The sequence below is a fragment of the Alligator sinensis genome, unplaced genomic scaffold (assembly GCF_000455745.1).
Source record: "Alligator sinensis unplaced genomic scaffold, ASM45574v1 scaffold707_1, whole genome shotgun sequence".
Taxonomy (NCBI): domain Eukaryota; kingdom Metazoa; phylum Chordata; order Crocodylia; family Alligatoridae; genus Alligator; species Alligator sinensis.
This window is the reverse complement of record NW_005842065.1, coordinates 1,082,826-1,106,195: the sequence shown is the minus strand read 5'-3', so window position 1 is coordinate 1,106,195 and position 23,370 is coordinate 1,082,826. Positions and strand designations below refer to the sequence as shown.

At 59.5% G+C, this 23,370-nt stretch overlaps 3 protein-coding genes across 7 annotated transcripts; 2 read left to right on the top strand and 1 right to left on the bottom strand.

The window, feature by feature from the left end:
* The first annotated feature begins 5,013 nt into the window (after positions 1–5,013).
* RLN3 (relaxin 3) lies at positions 5,014–6,461 on the top strand. Its single transcript, XM_006023484.2, has 2 exons — positions 5,014–5,184; positions 6,169–6,461. The coding sequence occupies exons 1-2, from the start codon at positions 5,025–5,027 to the stop codon at positions 6,399–6,401; spliced, it is 393 nt and encodes a 130-aa protein (XP_006023546.1). The 5' UTR covers positions 5,014–5,024; the 3' UTR covers positions 6,402–6,461.
* A 1,003-nt stretch (positions 6,462–7,464) lies between these two features.
* On the top strand, positions 7,465–16,238 carry IL27RA (interleukin 27 receptor subunit alpha). Of its 3 annotated transcripts, none has more exons than XM_025203907.1 (16): positions 7,465–7,665; positions 8,083–8,163; positions 8,420–8,567; positions 9,411–9,534; positions 9,906–10,066; positions 10,284–10,429; positions 10,820–10,958; positions 11,433–11,509; positions 11,799–11,982; positions 12,389–12,574; positions 13,063–13,164; positions 13,436–13,597; positions 14,160–14,288; positions 14,449–14,539; positions 14,832–14,928; positions 15,199–16,238. In XM_025203907.1, the coding sequence occupies exons 1-16, from the start codon at positions 7,588–7,590 to the stop codon at positions 15,397–15,399; spliced, it is 2,106 nt and encodes a 701-aa protein (XP_025059692.1). In that variant the 5' UTR covers positions 7,465–7,587; the 3' UTR covers positions 15,400–16,238. The 3 variants fall into 3 exon arrangements, with proteins under 3 accessions (XP_025059692.1, XP_025059693.1, XP_006023456.3); XM_025203908.1 differs by having other exon boundaries at positions 7,465–7,611; positions 15,199–16,237; XM_006023394.3 differs by lacking the exon at positions 8,083–8,163 and having other exon boundaries at positions 7,466–7,611; positions 15,199–16,236.
* A 55-nt stretch (positions 16,239–16,293) lies between these two features.
* Positions 16,294–23,229, bottom strand: LOC102375053 (proline-rich protein 36-like). 3 transcript variants are annotated; one of them, XM_025203905.1, is made up of 5 exons: positions 22,141–23,229; positions 20,800–20,881; positions 20,532–20,559; positions 20,080–20,181; positions 16,294–19,666 (listed from the first exon to the last, which is right to left on the bottom strand). In XM_025203905.1, exons 1-5 carry the CDS (start codon positions 22,233–22,235, stop codon positions 17,526–17,528), a joined length of 2,448 nt encoding a protein of 815 aa, XP_025059690.1. In that variant the 5' UTR covers positions 22,236–23,229; the 3' UTR covers positions 16,294–17,525. The 3 variants fall into 3 exon arrangements, with proteins under 3 accessions (XP_025059690.1, XP_025059691.1, XP_014375346.1); XM_014519860.2 differs by having other exon boundaries at positions 16,295–19,666; positions 22,152–23,228; XM_025203906.1 differs by lacking the exon at positions 20,080–20,181 and having other exon boundaries at positions 22,152–23,229.
* Between the last annotated feature and the right edge of the window lie 141 nt (positions 23,230–23,370).

Here is a 23,370-nt window from a genome sequence, read left to right as displayed (position 1 = left end):
GCAGATGGCCAGGAAGGTTTCTGAGCTGTCAAGAGTTCACAGCACAGGAAAGGTCAGGATCCCTGGCCCAGTTCCATGCAGCTCTGAGTTGGCCAGTGACACTCTGCTTCCTTTCCACCTGGCTTCCAAACCTCAGCTCCTTCCTTGGAGGGTCCTGTGCACACTAGAGTGACAGAGTAATGGACCGGGTGTATCTAGTGATCCATCTGCTATTCCAGCCTGACTTTCCTTTGATCCTATGAACCTGCTAACAAGTCTCTCAGGTTAACAATGTGCTGCATGGAGAGGAAAAAAAGAAGCCCTTGCTCTTAGTTTTAAACCAGTCTCCTGCTCACGTCAGTGGTGTACCTTAATTCTAGTTTCTTGGGACTTGGTGAATACCAGCTCCCTGTTCACTTGGTCCACGCCCTTCATGACTTTATAGACCTCTATCAACTTCCCCATCATTGGCCTTCTCCTTTCCTAACTAAAAACTCAGCCTTTTAGTCTCTCCTGGCTTGGCAATGGCTCCAGCCCCCTGATCATTGTGGTTGCCTTTCTCTCAACTTTGTCTAATTCTCTGACCTCCTACCCTGAGATGTGGGGATCCAAGCTGCCCTCAGGGATTTGAGTTGTGGGTGCCCCATGAATTTGTACGATGCCACAATGATGTTCTCTGTTTTCAGTTCTCTTTTTAGCAATGCCTGACATTTTATGGTTGGGGGGGAGTTGATCTCTCTTATTGGCCCAACTGCGTGGGTGAGGTGGATATTAGCCAGTGGTCAGAGATCACAGTCCCCTTCCTCAGGCCTCTGGGGTAGAGTTAAATAGCAGAGGGAACAAAAGCTCATGTAAAACTCCATCTCTCCAATATTTTATTGGCTCTTTTGGTTGATGCTGCATATCGTGTTGATGGTTTTTAGAGAACTGTCTATGACTTCAAGGTCTCCAAGTCATAACAGCTCAATCAGAAGTGACAAAAACAGTCTTCGAGGTTGTGATATAGGAGCTGTGTATGACCAGGAGCCATGAACAGAGAGCAGAACTTCAGAAGAAAGGGTCTTCATTAGGGGAACATGAAGACCATTAAAAAAAAGGAGAGAGGGTCATTAACACCTGTGGAGTGATGAGTGTAGCAGGAACTGGGGAGACAATAAGAGCCCTGAAGTCAATGGATTCCCCCGTTGCTGTCTCAATAGGAATGTTACTGCTGTCACAGCCAGGCAGTTGGTTTTAAACTTTGTGGGGAGCAGGAATCAAAGATTGGGGGGCTGTAGAGAAGAGGATGTGGATCAATAGCTTGAAGTTGCAGCAAAGTAGGCTTAGGGTGGATCTTAGGAAAAGCTTCTTCGTGGCTAGAGCAGGAGGTCTGTGGAGTAGATTCCCAGGGAAGCTGTACTCTCTCCATTACTAGAGGGTTTAGGAGAGTCTGGACAGCCACTGGTCAGGGATGATCTAGGCCTAGCCATGCCAGTGTTTTACTATGGCGGTTTTCCAGGCTTCTGGGCTTTGTTGGACTGGCTCATAGCTCACAGTGTACTCCCAATGAAGGCATGGAGGCACAGAGTGAGACAAGAGTTTAGACCCAGCTGTCCCAGGGAAAGCTGCCAAGGTGTGAATGAGACCATGGACCACCTTTTTTGGCTCTGTGGAAAAAGGTAAACCGGCTCCTGGAGGAAGTGACAGGAGTCATGCTGATGACAAGGGATGTGGTGCTATATGGATACCTAACTAAACATCAGGGGTCCCAGATAACCTGCTTCGACCTGTTTGAGTCCTGCATCAGGAGTGCCCTGTGGCAATGCAGGAACCTCCTGATGTACAGTCACATTAAGCCTGAGCAAACAGACTATGGTAAAATGTTTCTGAGTGAACTCCAGCCCTACTACTGGAAAATGGTGGGAGAGGACACAGCCAACTCTGTCTGGAAAAGGGACATGTGGCACAGGCTGTTCAAAGCCCCCCCGAGAAGGGAAGAGGACAGGGAGAATGAAGAGGACAATGACACAACTGGACCTGAAGATAGCGAGGAGGACAACAGGATCAGCAGCAGTGGAAGTGACAGTGACATCAACAGCAACAAGGACTATGAATGAACTGAGAAGGGAAATCCCAAATCAGGGCTGGGACTAAGAGACTGTGTTTGGGTTAGGGAAGGGCAGAGGGTAGGTGTGCGGGGGGCGCAGGGGAACAGGTGTGGTTATTGTACCAGGTGCATGGGCTTATTAAGGTGGTTTGGAAAAGAAAAGGTGCAGTGGAAGTCTATGACAGAGGATGTGTGTATATACATATACCTAATATATTTTAATTAAAAAAATAATAATTCTGGGCTTTGTTGATTTGTCGTGTGGGGCTGGCTGGGAGGGAATTCTACCTTCCTGCCCCCCTGCTTCCTGCTACTGATGTCAGGGTATTTTTAAGCTTCCCTTGGAGGCATTGAGTGTTGGCTGCAGCCCAGGCTGGAGAAGGTGACTGGGCTGTGCCAGTGCTCCTGCTGGGACTCAACCCAGAGACTCCTGGCTAGAGGGTCTTGCCCCTCCATTCAGGCTCAGACCAATGCCACATTGGGGTCAGGAAGGAATTTCCCACCCTGGGTAGATTGGTACAGGCTGGTGCGGGGGGGTGCCTTCCTCTGTAGTGGGGCACAGTCTCTGCCTGGGGTCTCTTGAATGTGTATTAACAGCCTTTGCCGAAGCAGGACGTTGGCCACCATGATTCCTTGGCTTTCCCTGTGGAGGTGCAATGCCTGATGTTGTGTGAGGGTTGGTGGTAGGTTTGCTCAGAGGTTAAACAATGGATTTGTCTAGGATGGTTTGGACAGGGCTGATCCTCCCTCAGGCAGGGGGTTTGACTGGATGCAATCCCTGGAGGTCCTTTTCAGCCCCATGACTCTAGAATTCGATGATTGCACCACCCTGCATCTGCCCCATTCATGGCTGATAGATTTATTAGCGTCTGTTGAACAGAACAGTTGGAGATGTTTCTTCTGGTGTCCCTATCCTAATAAATGGCAGATGATGGGAGGGTATTGACTAGAGGATGGATCACTCTGGAGATCCCCAATTCAATGCTCTCTGTCTATAGCATCCATCCCTGCCACTGTCGAAGACAGGATACTGGGCTAAATGGACCATGGGTCTGCCCCATTCTGGTCCTTCCTATGTTCATGTGTCCAGTCTGTCTCCAGGAAGTTAAAGCCAGCAATGTTTGAAGAACTAGCAGCTGCCTCTGTTCCCTGCAGAGCCTACAGAGTCCCAGCAGCCCCCAAATACTCCCATCCCACTGCCCTGTCCCTCATCTTTCCCCAAACCTGTCACCCACAGTCTATCCTAGTGAGGGACACTGGTCAGAAGTGCTGGTTCCCAGTCTCTCCCAGCAAAGGGCACTGGGGAGAAGCACTAGTGGGGGTGGGGAGCTTGCCCACACCTGATGCTACTCCCCTCCCCCCCAACCAAACACACACACCCAATCTCTGCAGCAGCCCCAGCCTCCAGGCTCTTATGATGATGGGCATGAATAATTCCCCTCACGGAAGGACCTGGACCGCCCTCCTCTCCAGAAGACTGATCTCTGGGCCAAGGTGGAAGCTTGGGTTTCATCGGCTGTTTGCCCCCGCTCCAGTGGGGTTATCTCTCTGCAGCAAGCTATGGCCTGGCCTTTGCGAGGCCTTATCGGGGAGGAAGGCAAGAGTGTTGTGGAATGAGATAAGGAAAGTTCAGCCAGGTGTGGGTTCCGGCAGGATGTGAGAGCAGTGTGTCGGGAGTGGAGGATCCTCAAGGGTGGGGTACCTCAGTGCCCAAACTAGCACTTCTGCCCAGTGCCCTTTTTACTGGGAGAGACTGGGAACCAGTGCTTCTGCCCAGTGCCCCTTCCTGGGAGAAACTGGGATCCCCCCAAGCCAGGGCTTCTGCCCAGGGCCCCTTACTGGGAGAGATTGGGAGCATGTTTGTTACTATGTGCAGGGATTTTCTGTGTGTGTGTGTGTGTGCACGTGCACACATGTGCACACAAGTGCCTAGGGTGACACATGTGGCAGAAGCATGTGTGTGTGTGGGCAAGGTATCTGTGAAGGGAGGCAGTTCACCCATGGCAAGCAGTGTGCAAGTTTGTATGGGAGTGGGTAGGCCGGGGCTGTCGGTGTGTTGGCATGGTGGAGAGAACACACGTGTGGAAAGCATGTGGGGTGCATATGTTGGGGGAGAGAGAGTGAAACTGGTGAAGAAGAGCATATGTATGTGTGTGTGTGTAGGAGGGACCAGAAGTGCAGTGAAGAAGAGTGGACACATGTGGGTGTATGTGTGTGGGGGGGGACCAGAAGTGTGGTGAAGGACGATGCACACGTGTGAGGGGGAACAGAAGTGCTGTAAAGGACAGCATGTGTGTGTGTGGGGGGGACCAGAACTATGGTGAAGAAGAGCATGCGTGTATGTGTGTGTGTGTGTGTGTGTGTTGGCTTGGAGACCAAGAGAGTACATGTGCATATGTTTGCGTGAGGGGACCAGACATGCAGTAAAGGAGAGCTCACATGTGCATGTGTATATATGTGGGAGGGAAAGACCAGAAATGAACTGAAAGTGAGCTCGCATGCATGAATATGTGTGTGCGCGTGGGGGTGGGGACCAGAGGCACGGTGAAGAACAGTGCACATGCATATGTGTACAGGGGACCCAGCACTGCCATGCAGAAGAAGTTACATGCCAGGAGTCCCATGCATGCACACACGTGTGCATCCGAGATCCAGCTCATGTACACGAGTCCCCAAGGCCCCGTGTGAAGCCAGGAGGCAGTGGGCACCGACAGGGGCGGGGGGGAGTGATGGAGCAGGTGGGGGCTGAGAGAGGCCAGGGGGGGATCAGGTGTGACTCATGCCTCGCATGCAAAGGTTATCTGCCTCTCTCTCTCCAGCTCTCAAACGGGCTCTGGCTCCGGCCCCCACAACCCATCTCCCCAGGGTGGGGGTGGGGGGTGGGGGGGGCCCTGTGTAGCCTATTTAGGCCCCACAGCCGTGCCAGGAGGCAGCTCTGGGCTCCACGCTCTATCCAGCCATGCAGAAGTTGCTGGCAGTGCTGGTGCTTGGGACTCTGCTCGTGACACCCAAGCTGGAGGCTGAGGCCCGGGGTCCCCCCTATGGTGTCAAGCTTTGTGGCCGTGAGTTCATCCGTGCCGTCATCTTCACCTGTGGTGGCTCCCGCTGGCGGCGGGCAGGTGAGTGGGGGCCCGGACTCCTGGGTTCTGTTGCTGGAGCGGGCGGGGGGGAGTGAGCCGAGTTTCCTGGGTTCCATCCCCAGCTCTAGGAACGGAGAGGGATGCAGGGATATGAGACTCCTGGGTTCCATATCCAGCTCTAGAGAGCAGTGGGGGCTAGTGGTTGGAGCAAGGCAGGAGGCTGGGAGCCAGCACTCCTGGATTCATTTCCCTGCCCTGCTCTTGACTTGCAGGGTGACTTTTAATGAGTCACTGTCTTTTCCTATCCTCAGCCTTCCTGCCTGGGAAATGGGTGCAAGGTGTGGGGGAGGCAGGGGCCCCAGGAAGAACTGGAATCAGGCCCAGGGGTCTAGGGAGGGGGCAGTGGGTCAGGATGGCACCATCTTGGGTCTGACAGTGCCCAGTGCCACTCACCAGGGGAAAGTGAATGGAATGTACTTGTTGTCATGGAGACTGGGAGCCAGGACTCTTGGGTTCTCTCCGCTCTGGGAAGCGTGTTGGGAGAGGAAACTGGTGGCCAGAGCAGGGGTGAGGGAGCACTGGGAGCCAGGCAGGGGGCTCTGTGCAGCTGCTGGCTGCCATTGGGGCTGTTCACCCATGGGTCCTAGGCCTTGTATGGCTCATAGCACAGAGGTGATCCCTCTCCCAGCTCATTCATGGGTCCTAAGCCCTATATTGGTTACAACACAAAGGTGTTTCCCCCTCCCATAGCTCATCCATGGGTCCTGAGTCCTGTATCGTTCATAGCACACTGCCCAGCTCTTCCATGGGTCTTAAATCCTATATCACTCATAGCACAAGGGTGATTCCCTGCCCCCACCCCCCATTGACTCATTCATGCATCCTGAGCCCTATATTGTTCACAACACAAGGGCAATTCTGACCCACAGCTCCAGCAGCAGGGCAGCATGCTGGCAGGGCAGAAGGAAGCTCCTTTGCGGGCCGGATTAACCCTTTGCGCTTCCCTCTCCACTCTCTTCTTAGGGGACCCCGATGCCCTGAACAGCCTCCTGGGAGGGGACGAGTCGTCGGAGGCAGCTGGCTCCAGCGAGTGGGATCCTGGGAGGCTCCTGGAGCGGTGGCAGGGTCGGGGCGGCCGGGGGGGGCTGGATGAGAGTTGGGCCCCACCCCGGGGTCCCCGCGATGTTGTCACTGGGCTCAGTGCTGCCTGCTGCCGCTGGGGCTGTAGCAAGAGCGAGATCAGCTCCCTCTGCTAGAGCAGGGGAGCTGAGGGGTCCTCACTGGGGCAGCTGTGCTGTAAACAGACTCCAATAAAGCATCAGACAAAGCGCATGTTGGAAGCTGGACTTGGACCTGGGTGATATCGGAATACCCCACCCCCACAGCACCCACTGCTGGCCAAGGCTGGTGCAGTAGGGGCTGGGGATTGCCCCAGTCTGGGCTTTCTTGCCTCTCTGTGCAAAAGCACCCCTCTGACCATGGCTGGTTATTGCCCCAGCCCCCGCCCCCCCTCCATGGCTGGGGGTTGCCTCATCCTTGACCTTTCCTGCCTCCTACATAGGAAGCGGGGGCAGGGGACAGTGGGTGTTGCCCTGGGGAGGCAGCCTGGTGGGGCTGATAAGGACACAGCCCATTCACAGGTTGGTTGGGTGACCTCCACTAACCCCTCCATAGCCAGGATAGAACCCAGGACTCCCTAGCTCCAGCCCCTCCCCCTCCCTCAGGGACCCCAGGAGTCCTGGCCCCTGCCCCGCCCCACCCCACATTGCCTGTGCAACCCCAGAGTGCTGGACTCTGGGCACATCTGCTTCCTGCCCCCTTGTGGCCATTAGTCTCCATGTCCCTGCCCAAGCAGGGGAGAGAATCCAGGTGTCCTGTCCCTGGCATGGGGTGCTGTGGGGGGAGGGGCACTGAAGTAGTGTGGTGTCCGGACACCTGGGTTCCTTTCCCACTGCTGAGGAAGGCTGGTGGGTTAGGGGAGGGGAGGGGAGGAGGAGGGAGTAGGGTTCTCTGACTAGCTCTTGGAAATACCTAGTGGTTAGAGCAAGAAGTGGCTGGCAAGCCCCAACTCCTGGGTTCTGCTTCCACCCTGGGGTGAAGAGGAGTAGCCAGACGCCTGGGTCGGCTCCACCCCTGCAACGCGGGGCCCCGCAGGAGCAGGGCGAGGGTCATGTGTGACTCACTTCTCCCACGAGGCTGCCAGGCATTGGGCCACCCATTCCCAGCAGGGAGGAGGCAGCCTGAGCCCCAGGCACTGGGCAGGGGGGAGGGGGAGAGCTGGGGTGTGGGGCAGGGTGGTGTATATGCATCAGTGTGCACATCCTGTACAGCCCCCACAGCCCTGCGCTTCCTGCTCTGCCGCGAGCAGCTGCCGGGCCCCGGCTCCTGGGGAGGGTTGCGGGGGCTGTGCTTCCCCACCTTCCAGCCCCTACCCAGGGCAGCATGTCAGGGCCTGGGCCTTCATGGGTGAGACGGGGCTGGGGCCTGGGGGGTGGAAAGGACTTGGGGGAGCAAGAGGAGGTGAGACAACTCTGGGCTGGTGCTGGAGTGAGAGGGACTGGGCAGGACGCCTGGGTTCCCTCCTAGCGCTGCGAAGGTAGTACGGGGTTGGGTTGGAGCAAGGGGTGCTGGGAGCCTGGACACCTGGATTTTCTCCAGCTTTGGGAGGAGAGTACCGGCTAGGGGTGAGAGCAGGGGGGGCATGCTGGGAGTCCAGACGCCTGGGTTCTTTCCAGCTCGGAGGGACATGGGGCGGGGCGGGGGAGGAGGGGGCATGCCCCGGCTGCTGCCCGCTCCTAGCTGGCACAGACAGGTGCAGACATTTATCTGCCAGGCACCCCACACACCCTTTCCTCGGGGTCAGGCCCAATACACAGGTGCCTGACTGCCCCTCTTCCCCAGTGGGGGTGCCATCATGGGGGCCGATTCTCCTCCCAGGTGTCCAGGACCAAGATCTGCCTCACTCTGAAGCCGCCAGAGTCCCTCTTGTGCTCTGAGACCACCCCTCACCCAGGAACTGTGAGACTCCCCCAGAAACCCTGAGACCCCCCCAGGGCCTTGAAACCCCCACAGGAGCTGTGAGACCCCTACGTAACTCTGAGAGCCCCAGACACCCCCTGGGAGCCCTGAGCCCCCCCCCCAATAGCCCTGAGACCCCCCCAATAGCCCTGAAACCCCCTGTGAACCCCAATTCCCTCCCAGAGCCCTGAGACCCCACAGAGTCCCAGACCCCGCCAAAAAACTTAAGACCCCTCCAGGGAGCCTCTTCCCCCAGGAACTCCCTGCCCAGGCCAAGGGGGAACTGAGCTGGGAGCAGCAGGAGCCCCTGGGGCAGGTGGTGATGAGCCCCGTCGGATCCATGGAGTGCTGGAGCGGAGCCTGGGTCCTGCTCCTGGCACTGGAGGTGCTGGGCATTGAGAATGGTAAGGACCAGATGTCTGGGTTCTCTCTAGCTCAGGGAGGAGGCTAGATCCCGGACTCCTGGGTTCTCTCCAGCTTTGGGATGAGGGATGGGGGTTGGGCCCCAGATGCCTGGGTTCTCTCCAGCTCAGGGGAGGGAGTCAGGGCTGGGGATGAGAGCAGGGTGGTCTGGAAACCCAGATGCCTGGGTTCTATGCCCAGCTCTGCCTTATGGCTGCACCCAACCACACAGCACCCTGCTCTGCCCCCGCCCGCCCCACTTCCTGCAGCCCCAGCTTGTCATGTCCCCCTCCCCCCTCACATTGAGCACATGCAAGAGGATGTGGGTGCAGCAGTGCCCCCCCCCCCGCGCGGCAGGAAGTGTCTGGGGGTTGTTGGGTGCAGGGAGTCAACAGGACTCCTGGGTTTTCCCTCTGCTCAGAGCAGGGACAGGAGCAGACACCTGGGTTCCTTCCCAGCTCTGGGAGGGGAGTGGAAGCTGGAGCAGCGGGGGCTGGGAGCCCGGATGCCTGGGTTCTCCAGGAGGGGGGTGCAGGCTGTGGGGTTAGAGCAAGGGGACTGGGAGCCTAGATGCCTGGGTTCTCTCCAGCTCATGGAGGGAGGGGGGTTTAGAGCAAGGGGCCTGGACACCTGGGTTATATCTCCAACTCCTGGTAGGGAGGAAGGGGGAGGTCTACAGACCACAGGAGAGGGAATTACAAGACCAGATGCCTGGGTTCTTTCCCCAGCTCTGATGTGGGGTGCTGCGGTGAGAGCCAGGCAGTTTGGGACAGGAAGTGGGGTCTGGCGGGACTGGGAGCATCTCCCTTGCTTGTAGTCTGAGGTTTACATGTGTCCTGCTGCAGGGCAGCCCGTGGCACTGGCTTGTCACCGCCTGGGACCCCGTGGGGACATGAACTGCTCCTGGGCCGGCCCTGCGCCCCACAATGCCTCTGGTCCCTATCACCTGTGCTACCGGGGCCTCAAGCTGTGAGTATGAGCCTGCCCTGATGCCTGGGTTCTCTGTGAGGGCATTGGGGCTGAGGGTGAGAGCAGGGAAGGCTGGGAGCTGGGACACCTGGTACTATCCCAGTACTTGGGGTGTGGGGAGGTCTTGCGGGATAGAGCCCGGAGCCCGGATGCCTGGGTCCTCTCCAGCTCTGGAAAGGAAGTGGGATCTGTTGGGTAGAGCATAAGAGGTTGGGAGCTCCAGACACCTGGATTCTCTCCCCAGTTCTGGGAAGGGAGTGGAGCTGGGGGAGGCCAGGAGCCCGTATGTTTGGGTCCCCCATGCTGTTTTGGCCAGGGGTTAGCGCTCTGGACACCTAGGTCCCTCTCCGACCTGATGCCCCTTCCTACAGCCTGCCTGGTGCCTCCCAGAGTGCTCCATTCCCACCCAGGCAGCGCTGGGTGTTGGTGGAGAGGAGCCACCTGACGCAGAATGAGGTCTACGATGTATGGGTGGAAGCTGGTGATGGGACTAACGTGACATGGACACTGCGCCTGGATCTGGATGCCATTGGTACCTGCCCTGGGATGGGGCAATGCCAGTGGGTGGGGGGCAGGAGCTTCCTACAGGCCAGGGCTGGGGGCCAGGACATCTGGGTTCTTGCTCCAGCATTGAGAGGGTTGGCAGGGCCTACAGGTCAGAGCAAAGGACACCTGGGTTCCATCCTGCTGCAGGATGGGGTTGGGAGCCTGGGTCCCAATTCTCCCTCCCTCCATCCCTTCCCCCACAGTGAAGCCCCCCCCACCCCAGCTGAGCCTGGTGAACATGTCCTCGGGGGTGGCCGTGACCTGGGAGACTGAAGGGTCTCTGCCTGCCACACCCCCGCCAGCCTGTGAGCTGCGCTACCGGCCCTGTGGCGCCTCCAACTGGACCTCGGTGAGTCTGTGCAGCTGGTGTGTGCGTGTGCATGTACACGCATGTAGGGTTACCACAGGCAGGGCTGAGGGCCAGACATCTAAACTCTCAGCCTCCCCTGCTCAGACTCTCGCCCTCCCATAGCTGGAGAGAACCCAGGCATCTGGGCTCCCTGCACGGAGCTGGGGAGAAAACCCAGGTGTCCAGGCTCCCAGCCCCGCCTTTTCTAATCCCACAGATCCCACTCCCCACCCAGAAGTGGGCTCCCAGGCCCAAACTGGAGAGAGAACCCAGGCGTCTGGGTTCCCATCCCCTCCTATTCTCACCACCCAACCCCCTACCCGCTCCCCGAGCTGGGGGAGAACCCAGGTGTCTGGCCCTGTCCCCTCATGCCCCTGTGTCCCCTGGCAGGTACCCGAGGATGACCTGGAACCCAGCGGCCATGAGTTCCTGGGCCTGGAGCCATTCACAGCCTATGAGGCGCAAGCGCGGTGCGGCCCCCCCTGGAGTGACTGGGGGGCCCCGCTGCACTTCACTACCCCTGAGGCTGGTAGGGCCCATCCCAGACACCTGGGTTCTCTCCAGTTTCAGGAGGGCAGGAAGCTGGCGAAGGAGGGCTGGGAGCCCAGACACCTGGGTTCTGCCCCCATTCCAGGAAAGCAGTGGGGGCTGGGAGGGGTGAGAGCAAGGGGAGCCTGGACACCTGGGTTCTCTACAGCTATGGGAGGAGAAGAGGGCTGGGGCAGGGGGAGCAGAAGCTGCTGGGAGCCCGGACACCTGGGTTCCCTGGAAGAAGAGAGGGGTCTGGGGAGTTTGGGGAAGGGGGACTGGGATCCCAGGATGGGTTCAACTGGGTTCTCTCCCTAGTCTATGAGGGTAGTGGGGGCTGGCAGGGGTTAGAGACACCTGGGTTCTCTCCAGCTTTGGGACTGGAGTGGGGCCCGGGGATTAGAAGGGGGCAGGGCTGGGAGCCCAGATACCTGGGTTCTCCCCCTGCCTGCCCTGAGCCCCTTGCTACCTGCAGCCCCTGAGGGCCTTGTGGACGTGTGGCGGGGGCTGAATGACACAGAGCCGGGGAGACCCTGCCTGCTACTGTGGAAGGTGAGGACTGCCCCCCCCACCCCTGCAACCTGAGAAGCAAAGGATTAAGGGTCACCCTCCCACACCTCTTCCAGCCTCCAACCAGCCCCTGAGGGCAGGCTTTGTCAGTCTCCTTTGCAGGGGGCAGGGGCAGCATCTTAAAGCAGCTGTTCACCTGCCACATTCCACCCCAGAAGTGGTCGCATTTGAGGCCCAATTTTCCCCACAGTGCCCTGGGAGGTGAGGGGGGCAGAGGGGAGCTGGGGGGGTGGGGTCCCTGAGGTTTAACCCTTCTCCCACCACCTCCCAGGAGCTGGACCCCAAGTTGGCACGGGGGGTGGTGACCAGCTACAATGTAGCCATCCCACCAGCCCCAGATCAGGCTGTCCCCTGCTGCCATGCACGACTGCCCTGCACTGCCCCCAATGCCTCCATCTCGGCCAGCACCCACTGTGGGCGCACTAAGCCAGCCATCCTCAGTCTGGAGCGAACCGGTGAGTCCCTGCAGCCCCCAGACTGGGCCCTATTCAGTACCTCCCCAGGGAGAGAGGAAGACCCTGTTCCAGACCTGCCTCAGCCAGTGGTCACAGGATCAAGCCCAGATCAGGGCCCTGGAGGGTGGAAGCCTGGACCTTGCCCCTGAGCCACTTCCTGCCACTGGATCAGGTCCAGATTGGGACCCCCCTGTGGGGGACCAGTTCAAGCCTGGTCCAGGATCAGGCCTAGATCAGGATCCTATAGAAGGTAGAGACCCCTGCCGCATTCCCAGCACTGGGCCCAGGATCAGGCCTGGATCAGGGCCCTGGAGCCCCCACTTGCACCCCCCATTCCTGGCCTGGGCATGGGGAGCACACACCAATGGGCACTGAGTGAGCACCAACATCCCCTATGCACCCCCAGACCTGCCGCCCCCCCAGAAGGTGCAGGCAGAGGCAGTGTCTGGGGGGGGCCTGGCTGTGAGCTGGGTAGCACCAGGCATGGAGCCGCGGGAGCTGCTGGTGGAGTGGGCTGAGGAGATGGGAGACCCCAGGACCCTCCCTAACTGGACACGCTGCCCGCTGGAGCACAATCACATCCTGCTTCCAGGTGGGCCTGGATGCCTGGCTTCTCTCTCAAGCTCTGGGAGGCAACTGGGGGGCTGGGAGCCCAGATGCTTGGTTCTCTCCAGCTCTGGGAGTGGAGTTGGGGCTAGGGGGATGTATCGGGGGGGACTTGGAGCTCAGATGCCTCGGTTCTCTCCCCATTCTGAGAGGTGGAGGGGTTATAGCAGAGAGTCCAGATGCCAGGACTCCTGGGTTCTATTACCACCTTGAGGACAAGAGCAGGGTCCAGTAGGACAGAGGGGCAGAGGCACTGGAAGCCCAGATAGCAGGACTCTGTTCCTGCTCAGAGCTAGCATTGAGGCCCGGTGCACCTGGGAGGTGCACCCTTCTGGACCCCGCAGACCCCTTCCCATCTCTCTGCCCCCAACCTGCCTCCCCCTGGCTGTGCCAGGGCTAGAAACCCCTGCCCTGCCTGCCCCCCCCCACAACCTGACCACCTGGTCTCTGATCTATGCCTCCCACCCCTCCCAGGTAAGTTCCAGCCTGAGGTGCCATACCAGGTGCGCATGTATGCGCTCTACCCGCATGGCTTCGGGGCAGCCCCTTCCATCCGTGTCTATGTCCAGGAAGGAGGTAAGTGGAAGAAGTGGGGTAGTGGGCAGGATCTGGGCTGCTCCTGGGTGGCAGAGTAGGAAAGGGGCAGGGTCCCATGATGGGGGTAGGGGGGCAGGGTTTGGGGTGTCCCCTGCTGGCAGGAATGGGGGCAGGATCCGGGTGCCCCCCCAGTGACAGGGCTGGGGGGGAACAGGATCCAGGTGCCCTCTGGTGTCAGGGCCAAGGTGGAGCAGCACCAGAGGGTGGGGGGGTAGCTGCCCCACTCATGCCTGCCCTGCCCCCACCCCAGTACCGTCAGCCGGGCCAGAGGGCCTGCATGCCCAGAGTGTGTCCCCAACGGCCTCTGTCATCTCCTGGCATGAAATCCCCCTGCGCTACTGCCATGGGAAGCTTGTGAACTACACCCTGTACCTGGAGTCCGCCACTGGCAGCCTCAACACCAACCAGAGCGGTAAGAGACCCCCCCCCCCGCGGGATGGGAGGAATGGGGGTGGGGGGGCTGGTCACTCTGGGCACAGGTCAGACACTCTCCCCAGCTGACAGCAGTAGCAGGCTTTTATGCTCCGTGGGGCTGGGGGAGGGGGTCTCAGGGGCTGGGGCAGGGGACTGAGCTCCAGGGATTTAGGGCTGGTGACCAGGGGCTGGAATCTGGGGGCAGGAGGCCTGGGGCTAGGATCCAGGAGCAAGGAGCTGGATGCAGGGGCTTCAGTTTGGGAGGATAGGGCTGGGATGCAGGATCTGGGATCCAGGGGCTTCAGTCTGGGAGGATGGAGCTGGGATCTGAGGTCTGAGAGCTGGGATCTGGGATCCAAAGGCTTCAATTCAGTTTAAGAGCATGGGGCAGGGATCCAGGAGGTGGGGGTGTGGGTAATAGGCTGTGATCTGGGATCCAGGGGCTGGAGCTGGGATTTGGGGGACTGTGGCTGGGATACAGGGACCAGAGCACAGGACTGGGGAGCTACAGGCAGCAGGGAACCTCCATGATGTTGTGCCCCCCGCGCCCCCCCCCCCAGTGAACGCCAGCAAGCGGAGGTACTGGCTATCAGGGCTACAGCCGGGCACCGCCTACTACCTCCGGATGAGCGGCTCCACAAATGTCGGGGAGGGTCCCACCAGCGCTGTCTACGTCTTCCACACACCCAGTAAGACCCAGCTTGGTCCCCTGTCCCCCAGACATCCCACCTGGGTCTAGAGGGGACTCCTGGGGGCTGGTACCCTGCAGGGGGTGCTGTACTTGCTGCTACAGGATGGGGGCAGGAGCAGGCCGTGATTTCCCACCCCCCTCCACCGAATCATCCCCAGGTTCCCATTGGCAGACCATCCTGGGGGCCCTTCTTGGCCTCGGCCTCTTCCTCCTCCTGGCCTGCATCGCAGGGATCATCTTCAGAGCACAGTAAGAGCCCCAGAAGAGGGGCCCAGCTGCCCTCCTAATTGCCCCCCTGGTCCTGTGTGCGCCCTCCTGGGGGGGACTCTCTGTCTTTCCCCTGAGTGGGGGCTGTGAGCCAGCTGCTCTGCTCTGGTGCAGGAAGAACCCAAGCATCTGGGCTCCCAGCCCCCCCAGTTCAACCCCTCAGCCCCCACTCCCTTCCCAGAGCTGGGGAGAAAACCCAGGTGTCCAGGGCAGGGATGAGTGGAAAGGAATCCAGTGTATGTAAATGAGCAGATGCATATTCATTGCCCCCCAGGGTGCTGACCCTGTGCCGCAAGGTGCTTCCACGCTGGTGCTGGGAGAAGATCCCAGACCCTGTCCACAGCCTTGTACTACTACAGGAGGTGCCAAAGGTAAGGCGTGGGGCACGGAGGTGGGGGTGGCTAATGACTGAAGGGAGCCCGGATGCCTGGGCTTCATCAAGAGGGAGCGTGGTTTAGTGACTCCAGGGAGCCAGGACACAGACACCTGGGTTCTCAGGAAGGAGCAGGGCCTAGTGGCTCCAAGGAGCTGGGCAGTCCAGACACCTGGGTTCTCTCCCTGCTCCAGGAGTGGAGAGGAAGGGGTCTGGTTGGGGAAGAGCTGGGCTCTGGACTCCTGGGTTCTTTCCCTGTGCCCTCTAGGACACTGGCAGCTTGGTGTTCAGCCTGGCCCCCAAGGAGCCACCCATCACCCACATCGCCATTGAAGCACCCACCTCAACCAACATCAAGACCCCCCCGAGCCCTGGACCCAGCTCCAGCCCTGGGGACCCGCCGCCCATCCTGTCTGGCTACGAGAAGCACTTCATGCCCACGCCCGAGGAGGTGATGGGACTGGTATGAGCCTGTGAGGAGCACTAGGACATGGGCACAGCTCCTATCCCCTGGCAGTGTCAGCATGGGGTGCTGGCTGGCACTAGGAGGGGGGGCTTGTTCACCTCTCCAGGAGGCACCACGGCTGCTCCAGACCCCAGCTGTTCCACCCGCTTGACTACACTGCCCTCCCAGAGCTGGGGAGAGGACCCAGGAGTCTGGGCATCCTGCTGTCCCTGAAGCCATCTGGGCTTGCAGGGGTTGGGCTGTTAAAGCCCTCTAAGTTCCACCCTCTGCCATATGGGGGAGGGGGTGGGGCCTCCAGTGAAGGGGCAGGGCCAGGGTTGCCAGCACCCCCCATTAATGATGACCTTAATGATGACCTTGTAAATACACCCATCCTGTGTAGCTGCCAGCTCCTGTGTCTTTGGCACCTGGTTGTGGAGAGATAGGGGTCCTCCCCCCCATGCTGTCACTCCCTTCTATAGTGTGTGTGTGGGGGGGGGGGGGTCCAGGCTTCCAGCCCTGCTCCCCAATCACTAGACCCAAACAACCCTCCCCATGCTGGGTTGGAACCCAGAAGTCCTGTCCTCCCAGAATCTCCTGCTCTTAACCGAGACACTTGACCTCCTCCCACCATTTCCCCCTCTCCTTCTCAGAGAGAGAACCCAGGTGTCTTGGACTCCCAGTGCTGCCCCCCAGATCTCACCTCCTTGCCCCCAGTCTCCACCCAGAGCTGGGAGAGAACCCAGGAGTCCTGTATTCCACACCCCTCACCCTCACTCACTGGGGCCTGGCCCCTAGCCCCTCTGACCCTGGGGCAATCCCCAGGGCTGTGTCATAGGACCCAACAGGCCTGGTTCCTGGTATCAAGAGGATCAGATATATATTTATTTATTTATTAAAAAATAAAATCAAGAGGGGCAGTTTGTTCTGGGAGTGGGGGGTGTCTCGTGTAGAGGGAGACAAGGCTGAGGCCCATACCTACCCCCCTATCCTACACTGCCCTCCAGAGTGGGGGACAGAACCCAGGTGTCCTAGCTGCTCTACCCGATGCCCTTGCCCTGTGCCCCTCCTAGGGCAGGGCTAAAACCCCCAGGCATCCAGGCTTCCAGCTCCCTCTGCTCTCACCCCCCCAGCCCACCTGGCAGGATCTGTTCAGGAAGAGAAAGCCAATCTTCTGGCCCAGCAGACAGGATCTGAACTCTTTTCAGGACAGAACCCAGGTGTCCGGCAGCTCCCTCACGACCAACAGAATCAGAGCCCAGTCCTCTGGTTGCAAGGGCTTTAATGGCTGTGCTCGCTGCCACCCCCTGCTGGCCTGGCCAGAGTGGGGCAGAGGTTAAAAAAGAGTCCACAAGGATCATGGGGCCCGCCTTGCATCGGGAGGAGGGGGTGTGGGGCCCGGCGCCAGGGGCCCCTTGCCCAGCTGAGAGGCCTGTGTGTACACGTGTGAGCATTGCAATGTGTGCAATGGAGTGTGTGCTGGGACAGGGGAAGCTTCTGACACACGGAGCTGCTGTTCTGGGTGGATGTAGAAGCATGTGTGCTTGCACCCACGCACGCACACAACCTCTGCATGCACACGTGTGTAACTGTCAGCCATGTTCACAGAAGCACACATGACCTCTGCATGCACCCATGGGATTGCGTGTCAGGTGAGTTCATGGAAGTGCACATGGGCTTCTGCATGCACACATGTGACATCTGCATGCACACGTGTACCTGTCAGGCATGTTCACAGAAGCACGTGTGACTGCTGCATGCACACGTGCACTTGCATGTCAGGCGTGCTTATGGAAGCACATGCAGGCCTATGAGTGCGCACATGACTTCTTTGCATGCACACGTGCTTGCGTGCCAGACACACAGTCTCTCTGCATGTGCACGCATGCCCTCTCTGCACATACATGTGCTAGTGGCAGGGGCCTGTGCCCCCAGTGGTCTGCATGAGCAGCAGGCCCAATCCATGGCACAGCACACGTGTGCATGTGTGGGCGGGCCCCTCATCCCCCCCCCCCCCCCCCCCCCCTTCCCTTTCCCTCTCGCCAGGACTCAGGAGAGGGCAGGCTGATGTTCCAGAGACCTCGTCTACACTAGGGCACATGCCCTGATGCTGCAGCTGGCGGCCGTGTCCTTGATTTCCACACCTGGGCTCACATGATGACACAGCACTGGCAGGACTTCTGCTTGTGGGAGCTGGCACTGGGGGGACCACAGGGCTGTGGGGAGGGGGCAGTGGCCGGTGGTGTCTCCGGGGGGCCACAGGGAACCAGAGCCTCTGTCAGCAGCGGTTGCTGTTCGGAGGCCAGGACACTTGGGTTCCCTGGCACCTCCTCCATGGCTTGGCCTAGAAGGGTGGGCCGAACCTGGGGAGGTGGAGCAGAGCCAGCACCCAGTGGCATCTGGCAAGGCAAAGCCGATGGAATCTGGTCCCGGGCAGAGACTTTCATTTCCTCCACGGCTGCTGGGATCTTGTCAGGCCCAGCTGGCAGGATCTGGTTTGGAGGCAGTGGATTCCCCTGCAGAGTGGCTGGGATCTGGTCAGATGGAGAAAGCTGAGATCTGAGCCCAGCTGGTGGGATCTGGTCTAGGAAAGGTTGATTTGCATGTGGAGTGGATGGGATCTTGTTGGGCGGAGAGGGCTGAACTTCAGGAGCAGCTGGGGTGATCTGCTTGAATGCAGCTGGAGGGATCTGGTCCCATAGAGCAGGTGTGGCTTCCTGCAGAGTAGATGGGATATGGTCCTGTGCTGGGGACTTTGCTTCCTCCACTGCTGGCAGGATCTGGTCTAGGACAGAGGACTTCACTTCTTGCAGAACTGGTGGGATCTGATTGGGTGCAGCTGGTGGCATCTGGTCAGGCATAGAAGGCTGATCCCCTGACCCAGCTGATAGGATCTGGTCCTGCATAGTTGGTGGGGTCTGGTCAGGACCAGGTGATGGGATCTGGGTCTGTATAGGCATTGGGATCTGGTCAGGCAGAGGCTGATTTTTTTGCACAGCTGATGGGAGCGGGTCCTGCATAGTGGCTGGGATTTGGTCTGGCCCAGCTGATGGAACCTGGTCCTGTACAGTTGTTGGGATCTGGTCAAGCAGAGGCTGATCTTTTTGCATGGCTGATGGGATCATGTCCAGCCCAGCTGGCAGGATCTGGTCAGGCAGAGAAAAGTGATTCTCTGGCCCAGTGGGTGGGACCTGGTTCTGCATAGTTGATGGAACCTGATCCAGCCCAGGACCAGCTGACAGGATCTGATCCGAGAGATAAAACTGATCCTCTGGCCCAGCTGAAGGGATCTGGTCCTGTATGGCTGTTGGAATCTGGTTGAGCAAAGGCCGATCTTTTTGAATAGCTAAGATCTGGTTCAGCTCAGATGTGATCTGGTTGAGAGGAGAAAAATGATCCCCTGGCCCAGCTGATGGGATCTGGTCTTGCATAGTTGATGGGATCTGGTCAGGCAGGGGCAGATCTTTTTGTATGGATGATGGGACCTGATAAAGCCCAGCAGATGGGATTTGGTCCTGCATAGTTGGTGGGATCTGGTCAGCCAGAGGCAGATCTTTTTGAATGGTGGATGGGATCTGATCCAGCCCAGCAGATGGAATCTGGTCCTGCATAGATGGGATCGGATTGGGCAGAGGCAGATCTTTCTGCATGGCTGACAGGATCTGCTCCAGTCCAGCTGGCGGGATTTGGTCAGGCAGGAGAAAATGATCCCCCGGCCCAGCAGATAGGATCTGGTCCTGCACTGTTGATGGGATCTGGTCTAGCCCACCTGGCAGGATCTGCTCAGGAAGAGAAAGCCAATCTTCTGGCCCAGCAGACAGGATCTGATCTGGCCCAGCTGATAGGACCTGATCCAGCAGAGCTGATGGGATCTGGTCGGGCCCAACAGATGGGATCGGATCCAGCAGAGCTGATGGGATCTGGTCAGGCCCAACCAATGGAATCTGATCCAGCAGAGCTGACGGGATATGGTCCAGCCCAGCCAGTGGGATCTGGTTGGGCAAAGGCAGTTCCCCCACCCCAGCCAGTGGGATCTGTTCCAGGGATCTCTCCCCTGTGGGAGCAGAAAAGATTTGGCCTGGTGTCTCAGTCCCTGGCCCATTCTCCAGCCACTCCCCCTCCATGCCGGGGGCGGCGCGGCGGATGGCATCCATGCTGCCCACTTCCTGTCCCAAATGGTTGCGGATGATCATCTCAGCTGGCCGGGGGGTAGAGCCATCCCCGGATGCCGGGGTTCCATGGCTGCCTGTGGCAGCCTGGAGATTGTGCCTGCTGATGCCGTCAGGGGGATCTGGAAGGCAAAGGGGTGGGGGTGAGATGCCTAGAGTGGGGCCTGGATTGGACCTAGATGGCGGCAGGACAGGATGCAGGGCCTCATGCCCCTCCGCCATTGCTTTGGAGGCTATTGCTCCCCGTTTCCCTGCTAGGGAAACTGAGGCACAGGGGTTAGCATCAGTTAGAGGACCCAGGCATCCTGTTCCTGCTTTCAGCCACCAGGTTCAACATCCAGCCTCAGGCTGGGGAAGAGAACCCACATGTCCAGGCTCCCTCCACTCCCTGGTCTAACACCCCAGACCACCTCCCCTCCTAGAGCTCAGGAGAGAACCCAGGTGTCTGGGTTCCCAGCCCCCCTTGCTCTCATTCTTCAGCCCCACTCCTCTCCCAAAGCTGGAGAGAACCCAGGAGTCCAGGCCCCGCACCCACCTGCTCTGACCACATCCCCGTTCTCCAGGGCTTCCTGCAGGTCCCTCCTGGCCGGGATCAGGGTTGGGGCTGGTTCAGAATCACTGCCATGTCCTGCCCCACCTGGGGAGGAGGCAGAATGAGGGACCCCAGCTAGATGCTCCCCACACCCTCCCAAACCGCTCCAGCTGGCGGCAGGTTTGAATCTCAGGGTTGGCACTACATTACCCCTGCCACAAGCAGACCCCCAGGCCCTGTCCACCCCTCAGTGCTGGGAGAGAACCCAGGCATCCGGGTTCCTGGCCCCACCCTGCTTTCATCCCCCAGCTCTACTCCCTTCCCAGGGAACCCAGGCATCTGGGCTCCCAGCCCTGTCTGCTCTAACCACCCCCAGTCCCCACTCCCCTCCCAGAGAACCCAGGTGTCCAGGCTCCCTGTCTCTCCTGCTCTTGCCCCCACAAGGGGCAACTCACCTGCAGGGGGTGATGCAGCCCCGCCAGCCTAGAAGGGAAGCAGAGGAGTATGGGTGGGGGCTGGGGTTCATGGCTCCCCCCCAGCCCCAGCAGGGCCCCCCCATAAAGCCACCCCACAGCCCTGGAAACTCTGAAGAAAGCCAGGCACCTGGGGAAGACCTAAGAGCCCCATGGATAAAGTACAGGGACTGCCTGGCTCCTGGGGGTGCTCCACTGGGAGACAGAGCCCCCTCCCCTGCCTCCCCACCACACAGAGACATCTTGTTACCTGACAGGGGTCCCTGGCAACCCCCCTACCCTCCTCTGTGGCAGGGTTGGGGTCATCCAGCTGCTGCATCTGGACCTGGAGGCTGCAGAGAAAGGAGAGGTCAGACTGGTGGAGGAGGGGTTCTGCTTCCCTGGGTTCTATCCCCCCACCACTGTGCCCCATTCAAACCAGTTTCCCTTCCTCAGTCCCAGTGCTGGGTGCCTGGCACCTGTAGGTGCTGCCAGTAGAGTAGGGAATCCCTCTGGCCTACAAGCAGTATGGGGGCAAAGACACACAGTGGGGCCAGTTGTTTTCCCCCCATCGACCAGCCGGCACCCACAGCTGCCTGTCTTGCACATGTGTAGACATACACATGCTGTCTTCATGGCTGTCCCCTGCACACACATGCAGTCCCTGGTTACAACAAAAGAGGCTGGATGGCCCAGGTGCCCAGGTTCTGCACCTCCCAGGTCCAAAAGGCAGCAGGAGCCAGAGGTGAGAGTTGGTTGGGTTGAGGGGGCTGGGAGCCCAGCCGCCTGGGTTCCATCCATTCCCACCTCCATGTAGCCTTGGCTTTGCTGCCTCCTCCCAAGAAGCGCTGGGGGGGAGGGTGGGGGGGGTAAAGTCCAGACAGTATCACAAGGGCTCCTGGGATGCCTCCCCATGCAGCCCCCCACCAAGGTGAAAGGATTCCTGGAGCTGCTGGCAGGCGGCTGGCTGTTAGCTCCTGCCAGCTGGTGCTGACTCAGCCTCTACACCCCCCTCCCCGCCACTGCCATCAACCCATGGCCGGTGGCCACCTCTCCTCTTCCTGTTGTGGTTTCAGAGCCCACAGAGCGCTCCTGGAAGCACGGTTGCAAAACTCCCCCCTCTTCCAGCAGCCTGGCTGAGATCTAGACTCTTCCCAAAGCTGGCTGCATCTCGGGGCTGAGAGCTAGAAGTAACTATGTTTCACCCCAGAGCTGGCTGCACCTCATCACGAGCCAGCAGCAATTGTGTTCCACCCCAGAAGTGGCTGCATCTCAGTGCTGAGAGCCAGCAGAGGCCATGTCACATCCCAGAACTGGTTGCATCTCATCCCCAAGTGTGCACTATCTGTGCAGCATTGCTGCCTGGGGCTGTGATAGCCCCCTTGTCCCACCCCAGAAATGGCTGCATCTGGATGCTGAGAGCAAATGGAAGCCACGTTCCACCCCAGAACTGCCTACATCTCAACCCTGAGTGTGCGCTACCCATGCAGCCTTGCTGGGCAGGGCTGTGATGCCCCCTGCACAGTTCCATCCCAGAGCTGGTGGGATGAATGCCACTGTGCTCCAACCCAGAGGTGGCCACACTGCCCTGGACTCCCTGTGGTAACACCACCTGCTTGTCACCTGGACAGATCGTTCTCCAGCTTCTGGATCCGTGACTGGACCTGGCACAGTGGAGAACTGTCGTCGTCCTCTGGGGGTAGGCATGACCCCTCCATCAGCCACCGCTCCCTCAGGGACTTACGCTAGCAGGAAGACACGCCACAGCATCCTTGCAAGCCTCCCGTGGGCAGGTAGGTCCCTGCACACGTATGCACACGCACAGACATATGTGCATGGGCATGTGGAGGGGCCGAGGTCACCCCCCATCCATGTGTGTCCCGTCACAACATACCCCCTAGGCATGTGTCTCACCCAATACTGCCCTCCACTAGCAGGCACAAAGACACGCCCACAAGGGGACACGTGTGTCACTAATGCAGTGCTCCCACCCATGCACACATGCGTCTAGGATGCACAGAGATGAACACATGTGCAGCCCTGGGTATACAAACCCCATGAGGCATCCCCAGCCCTGAACACACCTCGGGTTGGTGGGGGGATAAAGGGGAGGGGCAGCCAAAGGATTGGGACCCTGAGGCATGATCAAGGTCCCCAATCCCCTTGGTCCCTACATCCCTGACCCCACAAGCACACAGGTGTCGACCCTCCCCCCACCCTCCCCCACCCAGGCTTTCTCCAGGCCAGGGCGGTGGCCGACTCCTGCAGCCTGTGTGCTGCACACATGGGGTGGGGATGCCAGAGCTGGTGGGCAGGGATCCCAGCATCCTCCCACTCTGGAATCCCCTCTCCTGCCACCCCCCCAACCCACGAGCACACAAATCCCCTGTTGATCCCCTTCTAGCCCAGGGGATCCTGTGTCCCAGATCCCCTCCCAGACCAGGGGATCCAGCCTTCCCAGACATGGGGCACCTTGCCCCAAAATCCCTCCCATCCCAAGAGATGCAGCCCCCAGATTCACCCCAGCCCAGGGGGACCCATCCCTCCAGATCCCCTATTCCAGAGGATCTAGCCCTCCAGATCCTTCCCTATTGCAGGGGTCCCAGCCCCCAGATCCCTCTTGGCCCAGAAGATCCAGGTCCCCCCTCCCCAAGCCTATGGGTCCCATCCCCCAGATCCCTTACATCCCAAGGATCCCAGCTCCCCAGATCCACCCCCATCCCAGAGGCACCCAAATCCCCCTCTTCCAGGGGGACCCAGCCCCCAGATCCCCTCTATCTTAGAGGATCCAGCCCTCAGACCCCCTCCCATCTCAGAGACACCTAGAGTGTCTAGGGGATCC

Coding starts and splice junctions, on each gene's coding strand:
- LOC102375053 (XM_025203905.1), bottom strand. CDS start 22,235: ATGCCTACCCCCAGAGGACGACGACAGTTCTCCACTGTGCCAGGTCCA. Junction 20,882..22,140: donor TCTGTCCAGGTGACAAGCAG/GTGGTGTTACCA, acceptor CTTTCTCTGCAG/CCTCCAGGTCCAGATGCAGC. Junction 20,560..20,799: donor TTGCCAGGGACCCCTGTCAG/GTAACAAGATGT, acceptor CTTCCCTTCTAG/GCTGGCGGGGCTGCATCACC.
- RLN3 (XM_006023484.2), top strand. CDS start 5,025: ATGCAGAAGTTGCTGGCAGTGCTGGTGCTTGGGACTCTGCTCGTGACA. Junction 5,185..6,168: donor CTCCCGCTGGCGGCGGGCAG/GTGAGTGGGGGC, acceptor CTCTCTTCTTAG/GGGACCCCGATGCCCTGAAC.
- IL27RA (XM_025203907.1), top strand. CDS start 7,588: ATGTCAGGGCCTGGGCCTTCATGGGTGAGACGGGGCTGGGGCCTGGGG. Junction 7,666..8,082: donor ACTTGGGGGAGCAAGAGGAG/GTGAGACAACTC, acceptor TTCTCCTCCCAG/GTGTCCAGGACCAAGATCTG. Junction 9,535..9,905: donor TGCTACCGGGGCCTCAAGCT/GTGAGTATGAGC, acceptor CCCTTCCTACAG/CCTGCCTGGTGCCTCCCAGA.